Here is a 24,314-nt window from a genome sequence, read left to right on the forward strand (position 1 = left end):
ACCATTTTAACCTGAAGCTCATGTATAACAGCTCATGGACTAAGAATAGTATCTCACACTTAAATGGCTTAAGAAATTAAAAGAAGACTATTTTATGACAAATAAAATATCTCAAATGCAAATTTAGTGTCCATAAATATTTTACTGGAACAAAGTCACACCCATCCACTATGTATATTTTATGGCTGCTTTTATACTTCTACAATGGGACTGAGTAGGTGTGAGAGAGAACACATGGACCACAAACTCTAAAACTAATTACTTTACAGTTTATTACAGTTTGCTAAACTCTGATCTTAAACAACATATGTAGGGGCTGGGGACATAGCTCAGTTGGTAGAGTGCTTGCCTCACAAACACAAGGCCCTGGGTTCAATCCCCAGCACCACAAAAAAAAAAAAAAAAAAAAAAATGTATGTTTTCTAGAATGCTTAGCATGATTGAGGCATAGGAATTATTTTGTATTTTTATTTAAATAATATAATCAACTGTTGATTTTGAGGCAGACTGATAAGAAGTTACCTACAATACTAAATCAAAACAAGGAGGGCCCCCAAATATTAGGGAAGATGATGGAGATAGAGAATGGGTAACTCACTCCTCACTACACTAAATGAAAGACAGGAAAATATGTTACCACAACCAAAAGTTCTGTGCAGTTCTGGAAATCCCAAGTTTTCAGCATGGAAGCATACAACATAAGCCCACCACTTTCACGTGTAGAGACACAAGTCTGTAGTCCCAGTTACATGGGAGCCTGAGATGGGAGAATTGCTTGAGCTCAGGAGTTCAAGACCAGCCTAGGCAGCTCAGCAAGACACCTTCTCAAAAAGAACAAAAAAAGTTCCACCAAATCCCTAGGTTGAACTGAAGCTCTCCCGTATGTTTGACCCACTCAATTTAAACATTTAAAATCCTATGAGAAAACACTCTATGAGAAAATACTGTGCTGGATAATGAGGAAGAAATAAAGATGGCTACAATATGACTGTTTCAGTGGAGCAGACAGAACAGTTCAGGAAATATGACAAAATAGAAATTTAGGAAAAGTGCTCTGAGAGGACAAATTATAATTGGCCAAATAATTGGAAAAGGCCCATCCAAAAGATAGTTATAGATCAGATCTTAGAGAATAAGCATATTTAAATGAGGATAATTTAGAGATCAGAATAAAGGCAAGGTTTTCTAATCTGAGAAATTTTTAAAACAACATGTATAAAAACATGAAAAGTTTAGGAGATAGTTCTGTTAGCTCAAATATATAAAGAGGGGAGAGAGTTCTAGACTAAAAATTTCAGGTCCGCCCCCACAAACTGTCACTGAGCCCGCCCCCCCGCCCCCAACACCAAGGTTGGACTCAGAGCTGATCCTCCCAGCCTGCCCCCACACCGAGGATGGAAACCAGTAGCTGAGCCTGTCTGCCTGACCCCCTACTGCTGAGGGACACTGCACCGGCCTCCGTGCTGACTCAGCGCACCCTCGATGGGGCTCCCCAGCTCCTTTGGAGGTTGGTGCAGGCACTTTGAATTATTCCTGAGGGCGTGGTCATCATCATTGAAAGGGCAGCTCCCTTCCTGAGACACCTACAGGAGACTGGAGGCGCTTTGACAGGTACCTCTATTTACTCACATCCTACACCCTTCCCCATTCTCTTGTTCACAACTACAAATACTGTAAATAATAACTGAACTCATCCTGTTCATTACAATAATGTTAAAGTCTTTATAGGGGCTATCTGGTTCAAGGCTGCATTTTCTCTGTATTGGGTGCTACTGGTATTGATCTCCCCTTCAAAGGAGAGGTAGTGGAAAACTGCAGGGTCATAATAAGCCTGCAGGTAGGAATTTCAGTATCTCTGATCTTCACTGCCAGAGGGGAATATATAGAAACAAAATGAAAACCCAGGGGAAGAAAGTGTCCCTAACAAACCAAAATGCTATTTTGATAGAATCCAATGACAGCATGGCAGTAGAAATGACAGAAAAAGAGTTTAGAATCTGCATACTTAAAATGATCCATGAAGCGAAAGATGAGATAAGAGAGCAAATGCAGGCAATGCATGACCATTCCAGTAAACAGTTAAAAGAGCAAATGCAGGAAGCAAAAGAACACTTCAATAAAGAGATAGAGATTCTGAAAAAAAAAAAAAAAAAAACGCAAACAGAAATACTTGAAATGAAAGAAATGATAAACCAGATTAAAAACTCAATAGAAAGCATCACAACAGAATAGATCTCGTGGAAGACAGAATCCCAGACAATGAAGAAAAAGTATGAAATCTTGAAAATAAAGTTGAACAAACTGAGATGTTATGAAGTTATGAACAGAACCTCCAAGAATTATGGGATATCATGAAGAGGACAAATTTAAATTATGGGATTAAGGAAGGCTCAGAGATACAAACCAAAGGCATGGACAAACTGTTCAATGAAATAATACCAGAAAATTTCCCAAACTTGAAAAATGAAATGCAAAATCAAAAACAAGAGTCTTACAGAACAACAGGTGCACAAAATTACAACAGATCCACACCAAGACACATTATAATGAAAATACCTCACACAGAAAATAAAGATAGGATTTTAAAGGCTGTGAGAGAAAAGTGTCAGATTATATACAAAGGGAAGCCAATGCGGATATCAGCAGATTTCTCAGCCCAGACCCTAAAAGCAAGAAGGGCCTGGAAAAATATATTTCAAGCTCTGAAAGAACACGGATGCCAACCAAGAATCCTATACCAGCAAAATCAACCTTCAGGTTTGAGGATGAAATAAAATCTTTCCATGAAAAACAAAAGTTAAAAAAAAATTTGCAAATAGAAAACCTGCCCAACAGAACATTCTCAGCAAAATATTTCATGAGGAGGAAGTGAAAAGCAATAATACAAGTCAGCAAAGGGAGGAATAACCTTAAAGGAAAAGCCAATCAAAGGAAAAACCAAGTCAAGTTAAAAATGAAAAAGAAGCCAAGATGACCAGGAATACAAATCATATCACAATAATAACCCTGAATATCGATGGCCTAAACTCAATAATCAAAAGACATAGACTGGCAGATTGGATTGTAAAGAAGCAGCCAACAATATGCTGCCTTCAAGAGACTCAACTCATAGAAAAAGACATCCACAGACTAAAGGTGAAAGGATGGGGAAAAACATACCATGCACATGGACCCAATAAAAAAGCAAGAGTCTCCATCCTCATATCAGATAAAGTGGACATCAAACCTAAGTTAGTCAGAAAAGATAAAGAAGGGCATTTCATACTGCTTAAGGGAAGCGTAAAATAGCAAGATATAACAATCTTCAATATTTATGCCCCAAACAATGGAGCATCTATGTATATCAAACAAACCCTTCTCAATTTTAAGAATCAAATAGACCAAAACACATTAATAGTGAGGGACTTTAACACACCACTCTCACTACTGGATAGATCCTCCAAACAAAAACTAAACAAAGAAACTACAGAACTAAATAATACAATCAATGATACAGACTCAATGGATTTTTACAGAATATTTCGTCCATCATCAAGTGAATATACTTTCTTCTCAGCAGCTCATAGATCCGTCTCCAAAACAGACCATATGCTATGCCACAAAGAAGCCATTAGTAAATACAAAACAATAGAGATCCTACCCTGTATCCTATCAGACCATAATGGAATGCAATTAGAAATGAATGATAAAATAACAGACAAAAACTACTCATACACCTGGAGACTAAATAATATGCTATTGAATGATGCAATGATAACAGAAGACATCAGGGAAGAAATAAAAAATTCTTAGAAGTAAATGAGAACAATGACACAACATACCAAAATCTCTGGGACACTATGAAAGCAGTACTAAGAGGAAAGTTCATTGCATTGAGCTTATACATTAAAAAAATAAAAAGTCAACAACTAAATGACCTAACATTACATCTCAAAGCCCTAGAAAAAGAAGAACAGATGAACACCAAAAATAGTAGAAGACAGAAAGTAATTAAAATCAGAGCTGAAATCAATGAAATTGAAACAAGAGAAACAATTCAAAAAATTGACAAAACAAAAAGTTGGTTCTTTGAAAAAGTAAACAAAATTGATAAACCCCTAGCCACACTAACGAAGAGAAGGAGAGAGAAAATTCAAATTACTAGAATTAGTGATGAAAAAGGAAAGATCACAACAGACACCACTGAAATACATAACATTATTAAAAGCTACTTTGAAAATCTATACTCCAATAAAATAGAAAATATTGAAGACACTCACAAATTTTTAGAGACATATGATCTTCCCAAACTAAATCAGGAAGACGTACACAATCCAAACAGATCAATTTCAAGCACCAAAACAGAAGAAGTCATCAGAAGCCTACCAACCAAGAAAAGCCCAGGACCAGATTGATTCTCAGCTGAATGCTACAAGACCTGTAAAGAACTGATACCAATACTCCTCAAAGTATTCCAGGAAATAGAAAAGGAGGGAACCCATCCAAATTCATTCTATGAGACTAGTATCACTCTGATACCAAAAATTAGACAAAGACACATGAAGGAAAGAAAATTTTAGACCAATATCCCTAATGAACATAGATGCAAAAATCCTTAACAAAATACTGACAAATCACATACAAAAATATATTAAAAAGAGAGTGCACCATGATCAAGTGGGGTTTATCCCAGGGATGCAAAGTTGGTTCAACATCCAGAAATCAATAAGTGTAATTCATCGCATTACAGTTAAGAATCACATGATTATTTCAATAGATGCTGAGAAAGAATTTGATAAAATACAGCACCCCTTCATGCTTAAATTACTAGAAAAAAATAGAAATAGTAGGAACATACCTCAACATTGTAAAGGCTACCTATGCTATCCCAGGGATGCAAGGTTAGTTCAACATCCGGAAATCAATAAGTGTCATTCATCTCATTAAAGTTAAGAATCACATGATTATTTCAATAGATGCTGAGAAAGAGTTTGATAAAATACAGCACCCCTTCATGCTTAAAACACGAGACAAAATAGGAATAGTAGGAACATACCTCAACATTCTAAAGGCTACCTATGCTAAGCCCACAGCCAACATCATTCTTAATGGAGAAAAACTGAAAGCATTCCCTCTAAAAACGGGAACAAGACAGGGATGCCCTCTTTCATCACTTCTATTCAACATCGTTCTTGAAACACTTGCCAGATCAATTAGACAGACCAAAGAAATTAAAGGGATACAAATAGGAAAAGAAAAACTAAAGCTTTCACTGTTTGCTGATGATATGAACCTATATTTAGAAGATCCCAAAAACTCCACTAGAAAACTTCTAGAACTAATTAATGAATACAGCAAAGTAGCAGGATATAAAATCAATATGCATAAATCTAATGCATTTCTATTCATAAGTGAGGAATCCTCTGAAAGAGAAATTAGGAAGACCTCTCCATTCACAGTAGCCTCAAAAAAAATAAATAAATAAAATACTTGGAAATTATTCTAACAAAAGAGGTGAAAGACCTCTGCAATGAAAACTACAGAACCCTAAAGAAAGAAATTGAAGAAAACCCTCGAAGATGGAAAGATCTCCCATGTTCTTGGATGGGCAGAATTAACATTGCCATTCTACTAAAGGTGCTATACAGATTCAATGCAATTCCAGTTAAAATCCCAATGACATTCCTCATAGAAATAGAGAAAGCAATCAAGAACTTCATCTGGAAGAACAAGAGACCTCAAATAGCCAAAACAATCCTGAGTAGAAAAAGTGAAACAGGAGGTATCACAATACCAGACATTAAACTACACTACAGAGCAATAGTAACAAAAACAGTATGGTATTGACACCAAAATAGACAGGCAAACCAGTGGTACAGAATAGAAGGCACAGAGACAAAACCACATAAATATAGTCACCTCATACTAGACAAAGGAACCAAAAACATAATGAAGAAAAGATAGCCTGTTCAACAAATGGTGCTGGCAAAACTGGAAATTCATATGCAGTAAAATGAAATTAAACCTCTATCTCTCACCCTGCACAAAAATCAACTCAAAATGGATCAAGGACATAGGAATTAGACCAGAGACCCTGTACCTAATAGAAGACAAAGTAGGCCCAAATCTTCATCATGTTGACTTAGGATCACACTTCCTCAACAAGACTCCCAAAGCACAAGAAATCAAAGCAAGAATCAATAAATGGGATGAACTCAAACTAAAAAGCTTTTTCTTGGCAAAGGATACAATCAAGAATGTGGAAAGAGAGCCTACAGAGTGGGAGAAAATCTTTTCCACATGCCCTTCAGATAGAGCACTTATCTCCAAAATTTATAAAGAACTTACAAAACTTTACACCCAAAATACAAAGAGCCCAATCAATAAATGGGCCAAGGAACTGGACAGACACTTTACAGAAGAAGACAAACAGGTAATTAATAAATATATGAAAAAGTGTTCAACATCTCTAGATTTAATTTGCATTAGAGAAATGCAAATTAAAACAACTCTAAGATTTCATCTTACTCCAATTTGAATGGCTATTATCAAGAACACAAACAATAGTAGATGTTGGTATGGATGTGGGGGAAAAGACACATTTTTACATTGCTGGTAAAGTTGCAAATTGGTGCAGCCACTCTGTAAAGCAGTGTGGAGAATCCTCAGAAAACTTGAAATGGACCCACCTTTTGACCCTGTTATCCCACTCTTTGGTTTATACCCAAAGGACTTAAAATCAGCATACTACAGTAACACAGCCACATCAATGTTTATAGCAGCTCAGTTCACAATAGCTAGCACCAATACTTCAACACCTGAGGTTTTGGGGGACGTTGAAGAGGTACACCATGACACCTGGTTATGATGTATTATTTTCTTAAATTGGTATTGGATTCTGTGTGTTAATATTTTAAAGGATTTTTGCTTTGATTGTGAGATTTAAATTTTAGTTTTCTTTCTTGTGCTATCTTTGTCATACTTCTTGTTATACCTAATAAAAATTTTTGCAAGTAAAAAAATAAAATAATAAAATTAAAAAATAAAAATAAAATAAAAATCCCAACAGGCATTTTCCAAGACTTTGAAGAGTACTGAGAGTCATGTTAAAGAAGAACAATTTTCTTATTATTACTAAAGGTTCATCAAAGGTTTGAGGGATGTATTTAAGATGGTCTCAGTTATCTTGGGAAGAGAATTCCAAAGGTTGTGTGAAGAATGAAATGCAGCTGGAAGTGGTGTTGCATGCCTAGAGTCTCAGTGACTCAGGAGGCTAAGGCAGGAGGGTTGCGAATCTGAGGCCAGACTCAGCAAATTTAGCAAGGCCCTAAGCAATTTGGTAAGACCCTGTCTCAAAAGAAAAAATAAAAAGGTCTGTGGACTTAGTTCAGTGATAAAGCATCCCTGGGTTCAATCCCCAGTACCAAAGGAAAAAAAAAAAAAGAATAAAATGCAGAGGGAAAATTGTGGGGGCAGTAAGAATAGTGAGAGGTCCTACATCAATGCAGGAGCAGATAATAAAGGAATAAGCAAAGGCAGAGACAGTACAATGCAATAAAGAGAATTAAAGAAAGAAGACAACAAATTCAATTTTAAAGATGTTGACTTATGTTGTCCAAGAACCTGAGACCAACCAGCAACTGGAACCCATAATCTGGAGTCCAAGAGAGATCAGAACTGGGTATATCCCAGAATTGATCATTGAGAGATTATGTATATAGCAAGATGATGCTGGGCAAGTGTAATGCTGCAAAATATACACATGGTATTCTTTCCCCCTTCCTGGCATGCAACTATTAAAACCTTGAAATCTCCAAATGATTTGTCTCTTGGTATACTGGCAGCACCTAGGTAGCTACAGTGTTAGACAGTTGGGCCTTTGAACCCTCTCTCCCAACCTCTGAGGAGGAGAGAGGGGCTAAATGTTAAGTTGATCACTAATGGTTAAGGATTTAATCAATCATACCTACATTAGGAAGCCCCCACAAAGAACCAGCAGCACAGGGAGCTACTAGATAGCTGAACATTTGAAGATTCCCAGATGACATGCCCTCCATATCCTTTCTCCCATACCTCTCAATATACACTTCTCTATCTGTACCTTTTGTAATATTATTTATAATAAACCAGAAAATACAAGTGTTTCACTGAGTTTCATGAGTAGCTCTAGAAAATTAATTGAACCCAAGGAGGGTGCATTGGGAACCCTGACTTAAAGTCCATGGAGTCAGCACATGTAAAAGCACATGTAAAACATCCCAGGTCAGGCTGGGGATGTAGCTCTAGTAGAGTTCTTGTCTAGCATGTGCGAGGACCTGGGTTCCATTCCCAGTACCACAAAAAAAAAAAAAAAAAAAAAAAACAGGTCTTGTGATTGGCATCTTAAGGAAGAGTAGGGGCAGTCTTGGGGACTGTGTCCTCAAGCTGTGGGGTCTGGCACTATCTCCAGGTATCTGGTGTCAAAACAGAATTGAACTAGAGGACACCCAGCTGATATCCACTACATAACTGATGGGTTATTTGTGGTGTGGAGAAAAATCCCCACATCTTTGGGGTCAGAGAAGTGATTCATATTGTGAGTATACAGTGGGAGAAACTGAGTCTGAGGGTTTTTTCCTACTCAGCAGGGGAAGGAGAAGAATAGAAACTAATAATGTATACACTTGATAGACTTTATATTATTTACAAAATATCTCAGATAGGGAAGATTTCAATACTAGGAAGTTCAGTTAAAATGCAGATATTAGCAAGTCATCATTAACAAAAATATGGAAAATTATACAGTTCATCAATTTAGTGATGAAGTTCAATACTAAAACAATTGCTATCATTAATTTACAAACCAAATTTTAAAAAGGTATGATTTAGGTTATCTAATCTGTATTCATAACATCAGACACCTTAAGCATTTAAAAGTATATTAAATACTCAAAAAATATAGCAGGTCATAAAAATACACTAAGAATTTAAAAACAACAACCCAAAATAGAAATAACCACTTTTAAAATATATTTTGAAGACGATTCATTTCCGCCAATTTAGGCAAACAGGTGTACAGATGATTTTATCATTAAATAGGATTGCTCTGTAAATCAACTGCACCTGCATAATTAAGTCTTTTTTATAAACATTTTTGATGAGTACTATACTAGAAAGAGATAAGATTTCTAATAAGATAAACATATCTTGAATTAGAGATAAAGCTTTTATGCCATTGGTGCCTGCAGTTTGGAACAGAAATAACTGGCCTATCTGCTGTCTATCCATTACCACATTCAACACAATGATAATGTCCTTTCCTCCTCCTTGCAGGCTTTATGTGACCAGTAAAAAGAAATATGCTGGTATATGAACACATGACTTTGAGCTATCAAGTGACTGAAATGAGTTGTTTTTTTAAGTGACTAGAGTATTTATCTAAGTGAGCACTGTACCTCAGAGATAAACCCTAATGAAATTATAAATTTATTCAACAAGGCCCTTGGATCCTTTTTGACTCATCCTCAAAATTTCTTTCATAGCCAGTTATATCACATTTATAAGAGCATTAACCACCTTTTGTTTTAGTTTTACAGTTATTTGATTCTTAACCCTGTTTCATCTTATGCCCAAAACTTAATTGATTTTGCCAGCTTTGAAAATACCCAAAAGAACAGGCTATAGGTCTGATAGTAATTACAAATGGGAAAGAGAAAAAAATGTTTTGAACAATTGCAGCATCATTTTCCATAAAAATATAAAAAACTTCCCACAAAAGCAACTTTAAAATGGGAAATTTCTAAAAAAAAATTTTAAAGCACATGTCAAACCTTGTATAACACAGATTTAAGATATAGCCTATTGTTCATGAAAGAGGGTAGCATGTGCATTCTAAAGACAAACAGTAAACTGTTGGAGTCATGTACATATACTGAAATGTCACTACCTAAAAAATGTCGCACTTGACTTCTTGTGACACTTGGGGCAGGTGTACCAGGACCAATGTGATTAAAGTGCACTTTCAGAGATAACATTAGTTCTTCTATTAGAGCCATCTCAAAGTCCCTTCCCCTTCTCCTTCTCCTTCCCCTTACCCCTTCCCTTTCCTTTCTTTTCCTATCTATTTTTATTTGAGATCTCAAAGAAGTAGTTTATATCCTGACAGGAAGAAAACTCTTAAAATACTCTTTTCCTTTGCTGATGTGGTAACCAGGAGCTTTCTCCACTGGTGGTCATCCAGGTCCCCCACTGCCAACTCTGCTTGAATAGGACTTATCCTAGCAGAAGGCTCTTCCTTTTTGCTGGGAAATCAGGATGTGTATGCACCATGTTGCTCTTCAACACCACAGCACAAGGCTGCCACCTACAGAATCACTTGATCCATTCAGCAACACCCAGGGGGAGTAACAATCAGCTGGAACAAATGCTGCTTTCTGCATATCTGACAAAGGAGCCCACTGATCAGTACATTCTATCTGCAAACACGGGTTTAATTCTGTCTGTATGAAATTCATTGCTGACTACTAAAGCAGGGACACTAAGAGAAGGAACCAATGCTTTAGTTTTGGCCACTTGAGTAAAGAAATATGGTTTGGAAAGCATTTCCAATGTGACTTATTTTGTACATTTTCTAATTGTGCTCCCTGCTTTATCACAAAGAGACAGACATCAAGTGGCAAATTTACTGGAAAAAAAAAAAAAAAAATCTTCCCAACTATGCTTAAGACAGCCTGGAGGTATGTAATTGCCCAAATATTAAAATCACGATACGCAGCCATTTGACTTGGAATCTTCTAAATTAGTTTCTCCTTTCCCATTCCACCCATAAGTATGATCATTTGACTCTGGAAGAAAGAACTAATCTACTACTGATTAAAGCTCACTCCAGTGATTCTCCTTTAATTACCACCTATATAAATGAGAGGAACTAACCATCCATCGGTCATGAGAAAATGCAAAGGATAAATAGCCTTCTCCAGGACCGCTCATTTCCACCATCACCGACTGGGCATGTCTTGTGAAGGACAAGAAAACACAGGCCTCCTCCTTCTCTGGGTCACAGTTCAAAGGACTCCTAATACAGAATTTCTTGTTCCCACAGTCTGACGCACTGAACTAGAAAAATGACAAGGGAAAAAAAAATCTTATTAAACAAGCAGTTCATTACCAATCAGAGAGCAGATGCTACCTTACAGTATGGGTTTTAATGAGAGAACTTTTTCATATGAATTCAAACAAGGGAACAGAAGACACATCACAAATTAAAATTTTTGAAACAGTAATTAGGCTGTGAACTTTTAAACTTAATGTTAATTAAAATTCGAAAAACTTTATACTAGTTGGCCTGTAAAGGTACAAGAACATTAAAGTTTCTTTAATACACAAAATGTTTCACATTAAGCAGGTTCTAGAGCAAAATTTCTGGTAAATTTTGAAACTTCTATGAAATGTACCCACATTGGCAATCTTGTCTAATAGATATCCTCTAGATTTCAGAAAAAGCATTTTTAAAAGCAGACAAATCATTGAAAGTTTTTATAATTAGATCTTGAACTCTGCTTTCAAAATTCAGATTCAAATTTGATTCTAAATTTGTAAAACTGTAAAGTAATACAAGAAAAATAAGTTACCCTGATAAGTACCACCATTCAAGTATTAATAATTTAGTGGGAAGGAAAAAACAAAGATCTACAGTGATTTAATCCAGAGCTGCTTGGTATGCTGCATAAAAGGAAGAGTCTAAAAACAGTTGGTTCTACAATTTGGTAGAGCAAACAAGTCAACCTTGTTAGAATGGGCTGTGAATATATTTCAAAAGCAAGCTAAACATTAACTTTATATATAACTAGACTAAAACTGAGCACAACAAAGTGAAGAGACCAAGCCACTAGGAACTAAGAAACATGACTTTGATCTCTGCTCCCTTCTTCACTCCATCACAGTAGCCAAAGGACTGATGCCCTTTACCTTCAAGTACATAAGAGGGAAACTAAATGAAACAGATCCAGAGGTTTCTTCTAGCTCTAAAAATGCTAGAATGCTAGGGATTCTTTTTTTTTTTTTTAATAGGAATTCTTAACGAACCTCCCTATAATTAGAAATTGCATGCGTAGCACAAAGAAACAGTAAAAGCTCCTACAAGAGCTAATGCCTTTTATTACTACATGGAGGAACAAGAATATTGTCAGCAAATTCCTACTAGAAAGTTGAGGTACAAACTGTTTATTCCCCTAAAACAGCTTTCAAGTAAGCATTAAGAGCTCAGTGAGAGCTCATACAAATAACAGATATTATTGTATGATCAAAAAAGTGCCACTTTCATAATAACATCATCAAACATGTCATATACATATTTAAAAAATGCAGAAAAGAAGGAAAACAAAGTAAGACTAATCTTACATAGTTGTATTTACTTAGTCATGTCTATGTGAACAAAGAGACAAAGACAAAAGGAAAGAGAAAAGAGACTAATGTTTCCTAACTATTAAGTGCTAGGCATGGATGGAAAACATATATTCATTAATTTGTTTAATTCTTGCAGTGTATTAAGAGACAGATATTGTTTCTGATTCTGTAAGTGAAGAAACTGAAATTAAAAATTGAGTAATCTCTCCAAATATCCACGAAAAGTAGAAAAGTCAGGGTTCAGGCCCCAACTTTGTTTTCTTAACTGTAACAAACTGCCTCAAATCATTTTCATTATACCTACTTCTGAAGCAAGCAGTCTAATTTATCAGAATTTCCTTCAGTAGGACACTTCTTCCTAATATTTCACATACCTTTTCTAAGATGTTTTCTCAATAATAATTCTTTTGAATCAGAGGGCCTAGATGAAATTCTAACCAATGAGTTGCAAGAAACTTTCTGGGGTTCAGCACATAGAATTCCTCAGTACTCTTTAATCTTTATGAAATAAGATATGACTCATACCACCACTTTAAGAATCTCCCTCAAATCAGATCTAAATTCCGTTTAAGATTCCTCTGTGTTTGACTCTGGGCCACAAGGAAAGATGAAAGGAAGGAGTGAGTTTCCTCACACTTATTTTAAAATGAACATATATCCACTTATTAGTATAGAATATATGTGAATGTTATAACCACACCTTCATCATGCAGGGTGTCTTCCATTTCTTTATTCCTACCTATAAATCATACTGTTGCCATGAAACTTCCTTCAGACTTCTACAGAAAGTCCAAAAACTTGCTGTCACAATCCAGAACAGCTACTTCTTTATGCACTTTGCCAAGAATAGAACCACAATTTCCAAAAAATTGGTTTTTTTTTTTTTTTTTCCTATTGTTACTTTCAATTGCATTTGGTTAACATATAAAAATGTTACTTACTGGTTTGGTTAAATGGGAAACTGGAGGTGGTGTCAATGATGGTGATACTGTAGCTTCAGGTGTTGTAAAAGGAAGTGCATTTGGTTGGGAAATTATCTGACTAGGAACCTTCACCCAGTAGGTTTTATACTTCACAACAACTGTGACTCTGAAAAGCAGTACCAGTGAGATTAGACAAAACACTGATTACAGTCCATCATAATCAAATCAAAACTTTAAAGGAAGAAAAAGGTAGATAGGAGGATGAACTAGGAACTCACCTGAGGCAAATCTCTAATGACTCTTCCACCCCATCACTAAATGAACTTGAATTATTCTCTACCCCACTCCTCTCTTTTCTTGCTCCTCTGTTCTTTGGGCATGCTAACAGCAGCCTGAGTGCCAGACTCAAGGACTAACTTTCACAGATTTCTGCTCCTTAATAAATAACGAACAAACTTCTACTCATTTCGCAGTATACCATCCACATTCTTCCAAAAGGCATGAATAACAGGCAGTTACAGCAAGGAGCTCTACAGGGGCTGCAAAAGCAACAACCTGCTCTCACCAGGATCATACTCCCTTTCTCATGTTCCACCCAACACACAGTGCAATGCTGTTACTGTGTCCTGGGGATCTGTGTGTAAAGTTAAACAGAAAATAAAGACATGTCAGGTGAGCAATCTTTCCCTTGAAATATACATCTGTAACACCACTCAGGAATCCTTATATGGCTTTATGACATTCCTTTTCCCCTTGCACAGGAATAAGGAAATATAATAATAAATTTTTATAATTCTGAGAAGCAATGCAGGGTTTAATTTTCTAACTATTTAAATTATAAGAAGTAATGCTGCCAAAAAGCACTTTACTTTTTTTTAAGGTACCAGGGATTAAACCCAGGGGTGCTTAACCACTGAGCTATATATTCCCAGTCCTTTTCATTTTTTATTGTGAGACAGAGTCTTGCTAAGTTGCTAGGGGCCTCACTAAATTGCTGAGACTGGCTTTGAACTTGTGATTCTCCTGCCTCAGTCTCCCCAACTATTGGGATTAGAAGTGTGCCACTGTGCCCAGCAGGAGCACACATTTTACAAAGGGTTATTCCATATGTCATGTACACTCAAGTATTAACTGATGGCTCTTGTGAGTATTATAGTAGTGCTATACTTCAATCACTTGACAAATGTCTACCATGTGCCTATTCAGTGCCATGATCTGGTCTAGAGCTGGTTATACACAGGTGAAATAAAACAACAAGAAAGCCAAACAAACCATTGCATCAGTAAGCTGGTATCATTACTATACCAAAACTGTCTATACAAGTGAAGGTCCAATAGCATAGAAATGACACAAACCCTTATGGTTTCAATTATATTGGTTAATAGAGATGTAAACTCTTATACTCACAAAAACTGTATGTGATTTGGGGCACTGCTTGGAGCATTCCAGTAAACTTTAATTTCTGTTTTTTTGGATGAACTTGTGTGACTCACAGCTGATCCCTGAAATAAGTGGAAAGAACTACCATTCAGTCACCCAATACCTCAGCATGGCTGTAAATGCTATCATTTTGCAAAGTAATTTATCACAGTATGACCATGGCATTATGGTGAAAATGATTTTAATTAGAACAAGGACTCAGGGACACAATAAACACATGTGGATTGATTATATTAGATGTTAGCTCTATGAATAAAATAATCATCAGAAATTTAAAAACTGAAAGGAGTCACAATGTATTAATGCTATATGGAGCTTGCTCATTATTTCATTTGCACTCTAAATCTATATTCCTTCCATTAATAAAACTCAGAAGATGACTCAAAAGAAAACTCCCTGCCTCCAAATACATATTAAGGCATTTTAGTAACTTTTTTTCTTTTGAGCAATCTTATTTTCCACTTTTTTTCACCTGGCAAACCCCTACTCGTGCTTTACAGCCTAGCATAGAGGTCAGCTCCTCCAAAATACTCTGAATCAATTCCCTCCAGTCTGTAGGTGGTCCCTCTGCCGTGCTTCCCATCATCTACCATACTATTCTACTTATGCATCTGTCCTATGTCCACATGCTCTTCTTTTGCATCTTATCTCCTGTGTCCATTTGTTCTACTGACATCTAAGGGTGTGGGTTCTACAAGGAAAAACAGGAAGTCTCATTCATCACTGTATCCCTTGCAAGTTCCTGGTATAATAAATGTTTATTAAATGAATGAATGAATGGATGACAAAATTAGGTCTATCCCATTATAAAATTCTATCTTCAATATTTAAACTTTTCAAAAACCAATATAATAAGAGTCAATGTGATACAAAGCATCACAGACTGTAAGCTTGTCAAGCTATTGTCGTACCTTTTCTAGATGGCTGATGTGTAAGCATATATCACAAGTTAAATAGGGGGAAAGTCTGAGCATTGTGAATCTATATGAATGTCTACAATAGATGGGTAACATTATCATGTGCCTTGCAACCACTACCCCATTGTAAAAAGACCCCAGGAAAGGTATGGAAATCAACTGGAACCTGGATATCTTCACAAGTCAGAAGCTGTGACACTTGACTGTCAGTCAACGTGAAGGAGCCAACAGGAAAGCCATTCAAATCCTCAGCATTACGAGCTTCTAAGAGAAAGCCTTTAAATTGTGGTCCTGACAAAGTCACTAAGAAACAAATAAAAACGTAAGTTGAAAGATCCCAAAAAGGAGTGTTTAGAGAAGGTGCAACATAGTTTGAATCAGGTATGCATACACAAAACAACTCCTAAAGAGAAAAGAGTAGAACTGGCCCTGCAGACAAAGAGTGTCTAAACTGTGCAACACGGGGTACTCACTGTGTGAGATACCGAACACCATTGCTCTAGAGGGGAAAGCTAGGTGACAGCCACAGGGCAGTCCATAGGGCAAAGTGAGTATGGAAAAAGCTAGATAAAATAAATGTCTGTCTTTATTACAAATCCCTTAGGGTCTTTAATATTCTACTGTGATGTGAAATTCTTGGGAAATATATCTAATACACAGATATTAAACATAAATAAAATAAACTTATTTTTTCCATAAACTTATTTTTTCTTTTTGTTGTTAAAGATCACATATTAATAACTTTGCATTTCTACAGCCACAGAAAACAATTTGCAAACTGCTATTATGGATATATTTTTAACAGGCCACATTTTGCCAGAAGAACTGGGGAATTATAAGAGATTACACTACTTCAGGACAGAAAAGTGTTTACTATATTTTAAACAAGGTAAACCAAGCTCTATTTACTTCTTCTACTGAGTTGATAATATTATTAATAAATATATATTAAGTAATGATTAAAAACATTTTAAAACCTATTCAGAATAGGGAGTAGATATGCCACCTAAGTAATATGGTTATCTGTAACAAACAAAAAATAGGAAGATGATGGTATCTTCCAAATCCAAGTGACCAAACAAATTTAAATGAATAATTCAAACCCAATACTAATAGAGGTGCAATAGATAGTAAAAAGAGTGAAACCCAAGTGTAAATAATCATTGCCAGCACAGTACCTTCGATTTGATCTCCTGGTCTGAATGTCACCTGACTGACTGTGATGTGGTGAACGGGCTCAGTCTGTGGGCTGTGACTGTGTTCAGGAATCATTCCATGGCATGATTGTGTCACTCTTCCATTGGGATAATTAGCCACAGAACTAATATACAACAGAAATACGAAGACACCAGGAATAAATCCAGGAACTGCCATCTTGAAAAGAAGATTACAAGCACATCATTTTCAGATATAATTAAAGTATAAAAGCTTTTACAACACAGGACAGTAATTCTAGATAGCCACTTGCCTTCCCTGTTCACTACCCACATTCTCAAAATAAGTACTAAAAGGAATGCTTTCAGTGAAGTGTGACCCGGACTTGAATCTCAGCAATGCCATGTAACAGTTGAGACTATGGGCAAATCACTTAAGCCTCCACTTCCTTACCTGAAAAATGAGGATACTAAGACCCTCTTTTCAAAGTTGTTTAAATAAAATGAAGATGCAGCCCGAAGTCTGATAACAAATGCTTTCATTAGTATGATGAGGATAATAAACTGGTTCAATAAAAACAAAAAGCCTTATTTCACTTTATCTGAGAAAGCTTAAAGAAATAACTCTTCTGGACCTAAATATCATCACCTGAATAAACCTCTGGTATGACTTCTCTCAACTTACCATTAAACTAATCACAATGCTAAGATGGATTATTAATTTTCAATACTGAAAACTAAAGAAAGCAGACAACCGAGTGCCAGAGACAATATTTCTATCACCTATTATTGCAGATACTGCTAAATCAAGAAACACAATGGTCAGCCCACACCATCTTCCTCGGACAAGCTGTGTACTAGAAAACCAGCTGCTTTATGCAAGTTCCACCCTTTTCAAGGCCAGATCAACCACTTCACTTCAGGCATACACTCTGGACCCCAAAACCACAGCATTCAGCAAGGCTGGAGGCAGCTGGCCAAGGACATGATCACAGAGTTAAGGCTGTGAACAGGTCGCAAACAGAAAAGCCCAAGAAGCAATTCATTCTCCACAGAAGTGGAATTTTCTAGATTATATATCTAGACATAGACAAAAACAGCCTTAGAGCCCCTGGAACAAATTACCATTTTACAGTTACATAAACAAAGAGAAACAAGTTAATCAGAGCCTCATCTGGTGGGGTTTTATTAGAGTTTAACTGACTGCTCTAGCCTTTCCCCAACTCCAAAGCCCAACTCCAGCCCACCCGACATCCTGCCACGCTCACGGGTTAGGGGTGTGGAAGACTGATAAGCACAACAATTATGATTCAGAAGCTAAGGGTTCTAATGGATAAAGTAGACAGCATGAAAAACCAAATAAGCAAGGTGAGTTGAAAGGGACAGTCTAAGAACCTAAAGGAAATGCTTGCACCCACTAACAAAAAAATTTTAAATGTCTTTGATGGGCTTATTGGTAAACTGTAAACTGTACATATCTGAAGAAAAGAATCTCTGAACTTGAAGATAGTTCAATAGAAACCATCAAACTAAAAACAAACAAATACAGTATCCAAGTGCCATGGGACTAGTGCTAAAGGTGTAACACACACCTGATGGCAATTTCCAAAGAAAAGAAAAAAACCTGAGAAATATTTGAAACCATAATGGCTGATAATTTCCCCAAAATTAATACCAGACACCAAATAACAGATCCAGAAACCTTAGAAAACACCAAGAACGATTTAGGGAAAAAAAAAAAAAAAAAGGCATATGTGGCATATGTGACAGCTAGTTTATGTGCCTACTTGACTAGGCTAGGGATGCCATGATAGCTGATAAAACATTAGTTTGAGGTATGTGAGGATGTTTCTAGAAGAGATCAACATTTCAGACTAAATAATGAGGATCTCCTCACCAGTGTGGGTGGGCATTATCAAATCAAATAAACCAAAGGAAGAAGAAGGGTGAATTCCCTCTTTTTTCTTGAGTTGGGATATCCATCTTTTTCTGCTGTGGGATATCAGTACTCCTCATTCTCAGGTCAGAAATGACAAAATGTCTGCTCTCAGATCATAAATGAAATTAAACTAGAAACCAACAACAACAACAACAACAACAAAAAACCAGCTGGACAAATCCCCAATACTTGGAAATTAAACAACATACTTCTAAATAACATAGGGTCACAGAAATCTCAAAAGAAATTAAAAATACTTTGAACTAAATGAAGATTAAAAATACAACTTATTAAAATTTGTAGAGTGCAGCAAAGGTAGTATTAGAGGGGAATTTGTAGCATGGAATGCATATATCATTTTGTAAACAAACTCTTCATTGGATCAAAATTAAAGTACAGAAACTCCTGCTAAGCCCCAGAAACTGTGCTGGGGAACTACACACATTAACCAATTTTGCATCCTGTATTAGGAGCTACCAAGTAGACAGCATAGGGTGTATACCTCTATCTTTTATCTAACATCAAAGCTAAATTGAAGCCAGGTGCCATGGTACATGCCTGTAAACCCAGCAGCTTGGGAGGCTGAGGCAGGAAGATTGCAAATTCAAAGCCAGCCTCAGCAAAAGAGAGGTGATAAGCAACTCAGGGAGACCTTGTCTCTAAATAAAATACAAAATAGAGCTTTGTTCTTTGTCAAATGCTGACTGTTCCAGGTCAAGTTCTATTTTCTTAACAATGGCTAATGATGGTTTTCCAGTTAATGGTTTAAGGAGCAACTTTTAAAATTTATTAGCCAAACTGCATCAACAACAAGATAATTATAATAGGAAAAGGAATAGAAGTCATGCACAGAAACATTCATGCTAAAATTATGGAATGTTGATAAGAAACTATATTATGAGATTACCCTTCAAGCATGGAAATTTAGGTGGAATTTTTAAAAATCATTAATATTCACATTCTACTGCATATCTTATGACATATTTTTTCAGTCCAGGACAAGGATGGATCTATAATTTAAAAGATTAAAATAGAGGTTATCTTAATTCTGTGAAATATTCCCAAACCTGATGAGATTTTACAGTTTTCTTTCTTGTTTAAAAGGCACTTAATAGAAGGATATAATGACTACTCATAACATGTTTTACAAACATCTCACATAAGGATAATTCCTCAAAACAAGTTTTTTACCCTATAAATACAAAACTCCTATACTTAGATGTAAACGTGATCTTGGTCCACAGGGGCAAGTAATATTAATCAGGATAATATATTTATACAACAAAGTAAAACTAAAATAAAAAAGAAGAATCCAATTGAAAATGTTTAGATCTAAGAAAGTTATTAAAGGAGAAGTTGTTAACTAAAGTATTTTTCTATTCTTTTTAATTAATTGCTCATGAAGTATATTTTTATTATGTGACCCCAAGCACATAAAAGAATAAGATAAAATGGGGAAAAACATGTATTTTACAACCACGTTAGTGCTGGAGATGTTGCCAAATGGTTAGAGCACTTTTCTAATATGTGTGAAGCACTCTTTTTAATCCCTAGCACTGAAAAACTTTAAAATTTTTTTTTAATTAAAAAATTCCAGGGGGGTTTTCAAGATGGCGGCCTAGAGGGTGGCTGCATTACGTGTTGCTCCAGAACTCAGGATTCAAGAGAGGAGATATCGAGACGCTTGGGACCAACTCAAAGTAGCCGGGTGACTCTCACCCCCTGGGGGGGCATCCCGGATGGGACGGGGGTCCCGGAACGCAGGAAACTTTGTGAAGTAGAACTGCCGGCGAGACGCCCCTCCCCCCGCTGGAGCGCCATAGAGGAGGCCGGTCGGCACAGGGCTGGGACTCGGAGCAGCCACTGGGGCTCCGGCGGCTGCCCGGGGGAGGAGAGGCGGGGAGAACTGTGTGGACTCAGGACACCAGGGCCTGCCCTGAGGAGGAGGAGAGGAGCGTGGCCACTTGGATTCGGAGAGACTGCGCCAGAGCTGCAGGCGGTTGCCAGAGGAGAAGCCGCGCGGCGAGCTGTTTGGAATCAGAACGACGCTTCTGAACCCCGGGGCCTGCCCTGAGGACGAGGAGGAAGAGGAGCAGCCGCTTGGATTCGGGCGACTATACGGGAACTACAGGCGGTTGCCAGAGAAGGGGCTGCGTGGCGAGCTGTTTGGACCCTGACCACTTCTGAACCCCGGGGCCTGCCCGGAGGAGTAGGAGAAGGAGGAGAAGGAGCGCGGCGGGTCCTTTGGACTCGCAGTGACTGCATTAGCGCTCCAGGCGGCTGCTCAGAGGAGAAGGCGAGTGGTGAGTTGTTTGGTCTTAAAGTGACAGCTCCTGAACACAGGGGGGCTGCCTGGAGGAGAAGCGTGGTGGGACGCTTGGTCTTGAAGGACCACACCAGAGCTCCAGGCGGTGGCCCAGAGGACCCGTGCAGCGGGTCACGTGGATTCAGAGCCACTCAGAGGGACTGCTCCTGAACACCCGGGGGGTTATCTGGAGAAGGAGGAGGAACGGGCAGGGTCACTTCGACTCGGAGTGATTGATTGCCCCGGGCTACGGGTGGTTGGTGGGAGGAGGAGGCACGAAGTGAGTTTCTTGGACTCCTAGTGACCGCACCGGCATACTGGGCGGCTGTCTGGAGGAAGAGGCCTGTGGCGGGTCTCTGGGACTCAGAGCGATTGTTCGGGGCCACAGGTGGCTGCTCAGAGGAGGGGCCACGCAGCCAGGCGATTAGGTGCAGAACAGGGTCCCAGGATCTAGGAGGCTTCTGGGTGGAAGAGCCGCACAGAGACAGGCTTAGGGCGGAGCGAAGGTTCCAGGCCTATGGGCAAATTCTCTGAGGAGGGGCAGCCTAAGGAGATTCATCTGCGAAGGGTGAGGCTCCCAGGCCCAGGAGGTAGGGCCGGGCCCCTGGAAACTTTGCAGAGGAAGGCAGCCCAGCCCAGGCAGTAGATGTAAATTGAGGGGAACTTCTAGGAGGAAACTGACCAGCGAGACCTCCCCACCGGGTGAGTCTTCCCTGCTGGGTGAGGTTTCCCACAAGGACAGTAAAACCAGAGGCTCAGGCCCAAACAGGCCTTGCCTCAGCCCACAGCCTAGGTCCCCTTTGGATGACCATTGGTCAACAAGTGGAGGCACCTCTGCCCACTAGCAGGGAATATACCCCACCTGAAGGCCACTACTCCTAGAGAGGCAGCTTCCTTGTGGAGCACCGCATTATCAACCTCCTCCAAGACTTCAGCCTACTGAAGGCTAAGAGGGGATATATATAGAAATCTTCAGGGTCATTGTAAATCAACAGAGGAAATCTGCAATATCTCAGCGGTCCACTGATATCTGAACAACATGAGAAAACAAGGAAAGAAAATGCTGCAAACAAATCTAGATGTTACATCAATAAAACCCAATGACAGCATGGCAGAAGAAATGACAGAAAAGGAGTTCAGAATGTACATAATTAAAATGATCAGAGAAGCAAACGAGGAGATGAAAGAGCAAATGCAAGCATTGAATGATGAGATGAAAGAGCAAATGCAAGCATTGATTGATCGCACCAATCGACAGTTAAAAGAGCAAATACAGGAAGCAAAAGATCATTTCAATAAAGAGTTAGAGATATTGAAAAAAAACCAAACAGAAATCCTTGACATGAAGGAAACAATAAACCAAATTAAGAACTCCATAGAAAGCATATCCAATAGGATAGAACACCTGGAAGACAGAACCTCAGACATTGAAGACAAAATATTTAACCTTGAAAACAAAGCTGAACAAACAGAGAAGATGGTAAGAAATCATGAACAGAATCTACAAGAACTATGGGATATCATGAAAAGGCCAAATTTAAGAATTATTGGGATTGAGGAAGGCCTAGAGAAACAAGCCAAAGGAATGAACAACCTATTCAATGAAATAATATCAGAAAATTTCCCAAATCTGAAGAATGAAATGGAAAATCAAGTTCAAGAGGCTTACAGGACTCCAAATACACAAAATTACAACAGACCCACACCAAGGCACATTATAATGAAAATACCTAACATACAAAATAAAGACAGAATTTTAAAGGCTGTGAGAGAAAAGAACCAAATTACATTCAGGGGGAAACCAATACGCATATCAGCAGATTTTTCAATCCAGACCCTAAAAGCTAGAAGGTCCTGGAACAACATTTTTCAAGCCCTGAAAGAAAATGGATGCCAACCAAGAATCTTATACCCAGCAAAACTTACCTTCAAATTTGACGATGAAATAAAATCCTTCCATGATAAACAAAAGCTAAAAGAATTTACAAAAAGAAAGCCAGCATTACAGAACATTCTCAACAAAATATTCCATGAGGAAGAGATGAAAAACAAAGAAGCAAATCAGCAAAGGGAGGAATTATCCTAAAGGAATTGTCAAATAAAGGAGGAAACAAGTTGTGTCAAACAAATAAATAAACAAAATTTTAAAAATGAACCAAATGACCGGGAAACCAAATCATTTCTCTATAATAACCCTGAACGTTAATGGCCTGAATTCATCAATCAAAAGACATAGACTGGCAGACTGGATTAAAAAGAAAGATCCAACAATATGTTGCCTGCAAGAGACTCACCTCATAGAAAAAGATACCCATAGATTAAAGGTGAAAGGATGGGGAAAAACATACCATGCACATGGACTCAGCAAAAAAGCTGGAGTATCCATCCTCATTTCCGATAATGTGGACTTCAAGCCAAAGTTAGTCAGAAGGGATAAAGAAGGTTATTTCATACTGCTTAAGGGAAGCATAAATCAGCAAGATATAACAATCATAAACATCTATGCCCCAAACAGTGGCTCATCTATGTATGTCAAACAAATCCTTTTCAATTTCAGAAACCAAATAGACCACAACACAATAATACTAGGTGATTTTAACACGCCGCTCTCACCACTGGACAGATCTTCCAGACAAAAATTGAGCAAAGAAACCATAGATCTCAACAACACAATCAATAATTTAGACTTAACGGACATTTATAGAATATTCCATCCAACCAAGAGTGAATACACTTTCTTCTCAGCAGCACATGGATCCTTCTCTAAAATAGACCATATATTATGCCACAAAGCTAATGTTAGCAAATACAAGAAGATAGAGACACTAGCATGTATTCTATCAGATCATAATGGATTGAAGTTAGAAATAAATGAAAGAGTAAAACACAGAAACTATTCCAACATCTGGAGGTTAAACAATATGCTATTATATGATGAATGGATAACAAAAGATATTAAGAAGGAAATTAAAAAATTCTTAGAGGTAAATGGGAACAAAGAAACATCATATCAAAACCTCTGGGACACTATGAAAGCAGTACTTAGAGGGAAATTTATTTCATGGAGCGCATTTAATAAAAGAAGTAAAACTCAACAAATAAACAACCTAACACTACAGCTCAAAGCCTTAGAAAAAGAAGAACAGAACAGCACCAAAAGTAGTAGAAGACAGGAAATTGTTAAACTCAGAGCTGAAATCAATGAAATTGAAACAAAAGAAACAATACAAAAAATTGACAAAATAAATAGTTGGTTCTTCGAAAAAATAAACA

At 37.5% G+C, this 24,314-nt stretch overlaps 1 protein-coding gene across 4 annotated transcripts in view; it reads right to left on the minus strand.

Moving 5' to 3' along the window:
- Positions 1-24,314, minus strand: part of FRRS1 (ferric chelate reductase 1) — a 56,127-nt gene that overhangs the window by 21,985 nt on the left and 9,828 nt on the right. For 3 of the 4 annotated variants that reach the window (XM_079100838.1, XM_079100836.1, XM_079100835.1), the window contains exons 2-6: positions 16,822-17,017; positions 15,810-15,946; positions 14,694-14,788; positions 13,305-13,452; positions 10,891-11,073 (exon numbers count right to left, since the gene is read on the minus strand). In XM_079100838.1, the coding sequence (XP_078956964.1) occupies positions 10,891-11,073; positions 13,305-13,452; positions 14,694-14,788; positions 15,810-15,946; positions 16,822-17,017 (759 nt within the window). Of the gene's footprint in view, positions 1-10,890; positions 11,074-13,304; positions 13,453-14,693; positions 14,789-15,809; positions 15,947-16,821; positions 17,018-17,251; positions 17,276-24,314 lie in introns of those variants that run through there. The other variant, XM_079100837.1, reaches the window with a different exon arrangement.

The sequence above is a fragment of the Sciurus vulgaris genome, assembly GCF_902686455.1.
Source record: "Sciurus vulgaris genome assembly, chromosome: 1".
Classification (NCBI taxonomy): Eukaryota; Metazoa; Chordata; class Mammalia; order Rodentia; family Sciuridae; genus Sciurus; species Sciurus vulgaris.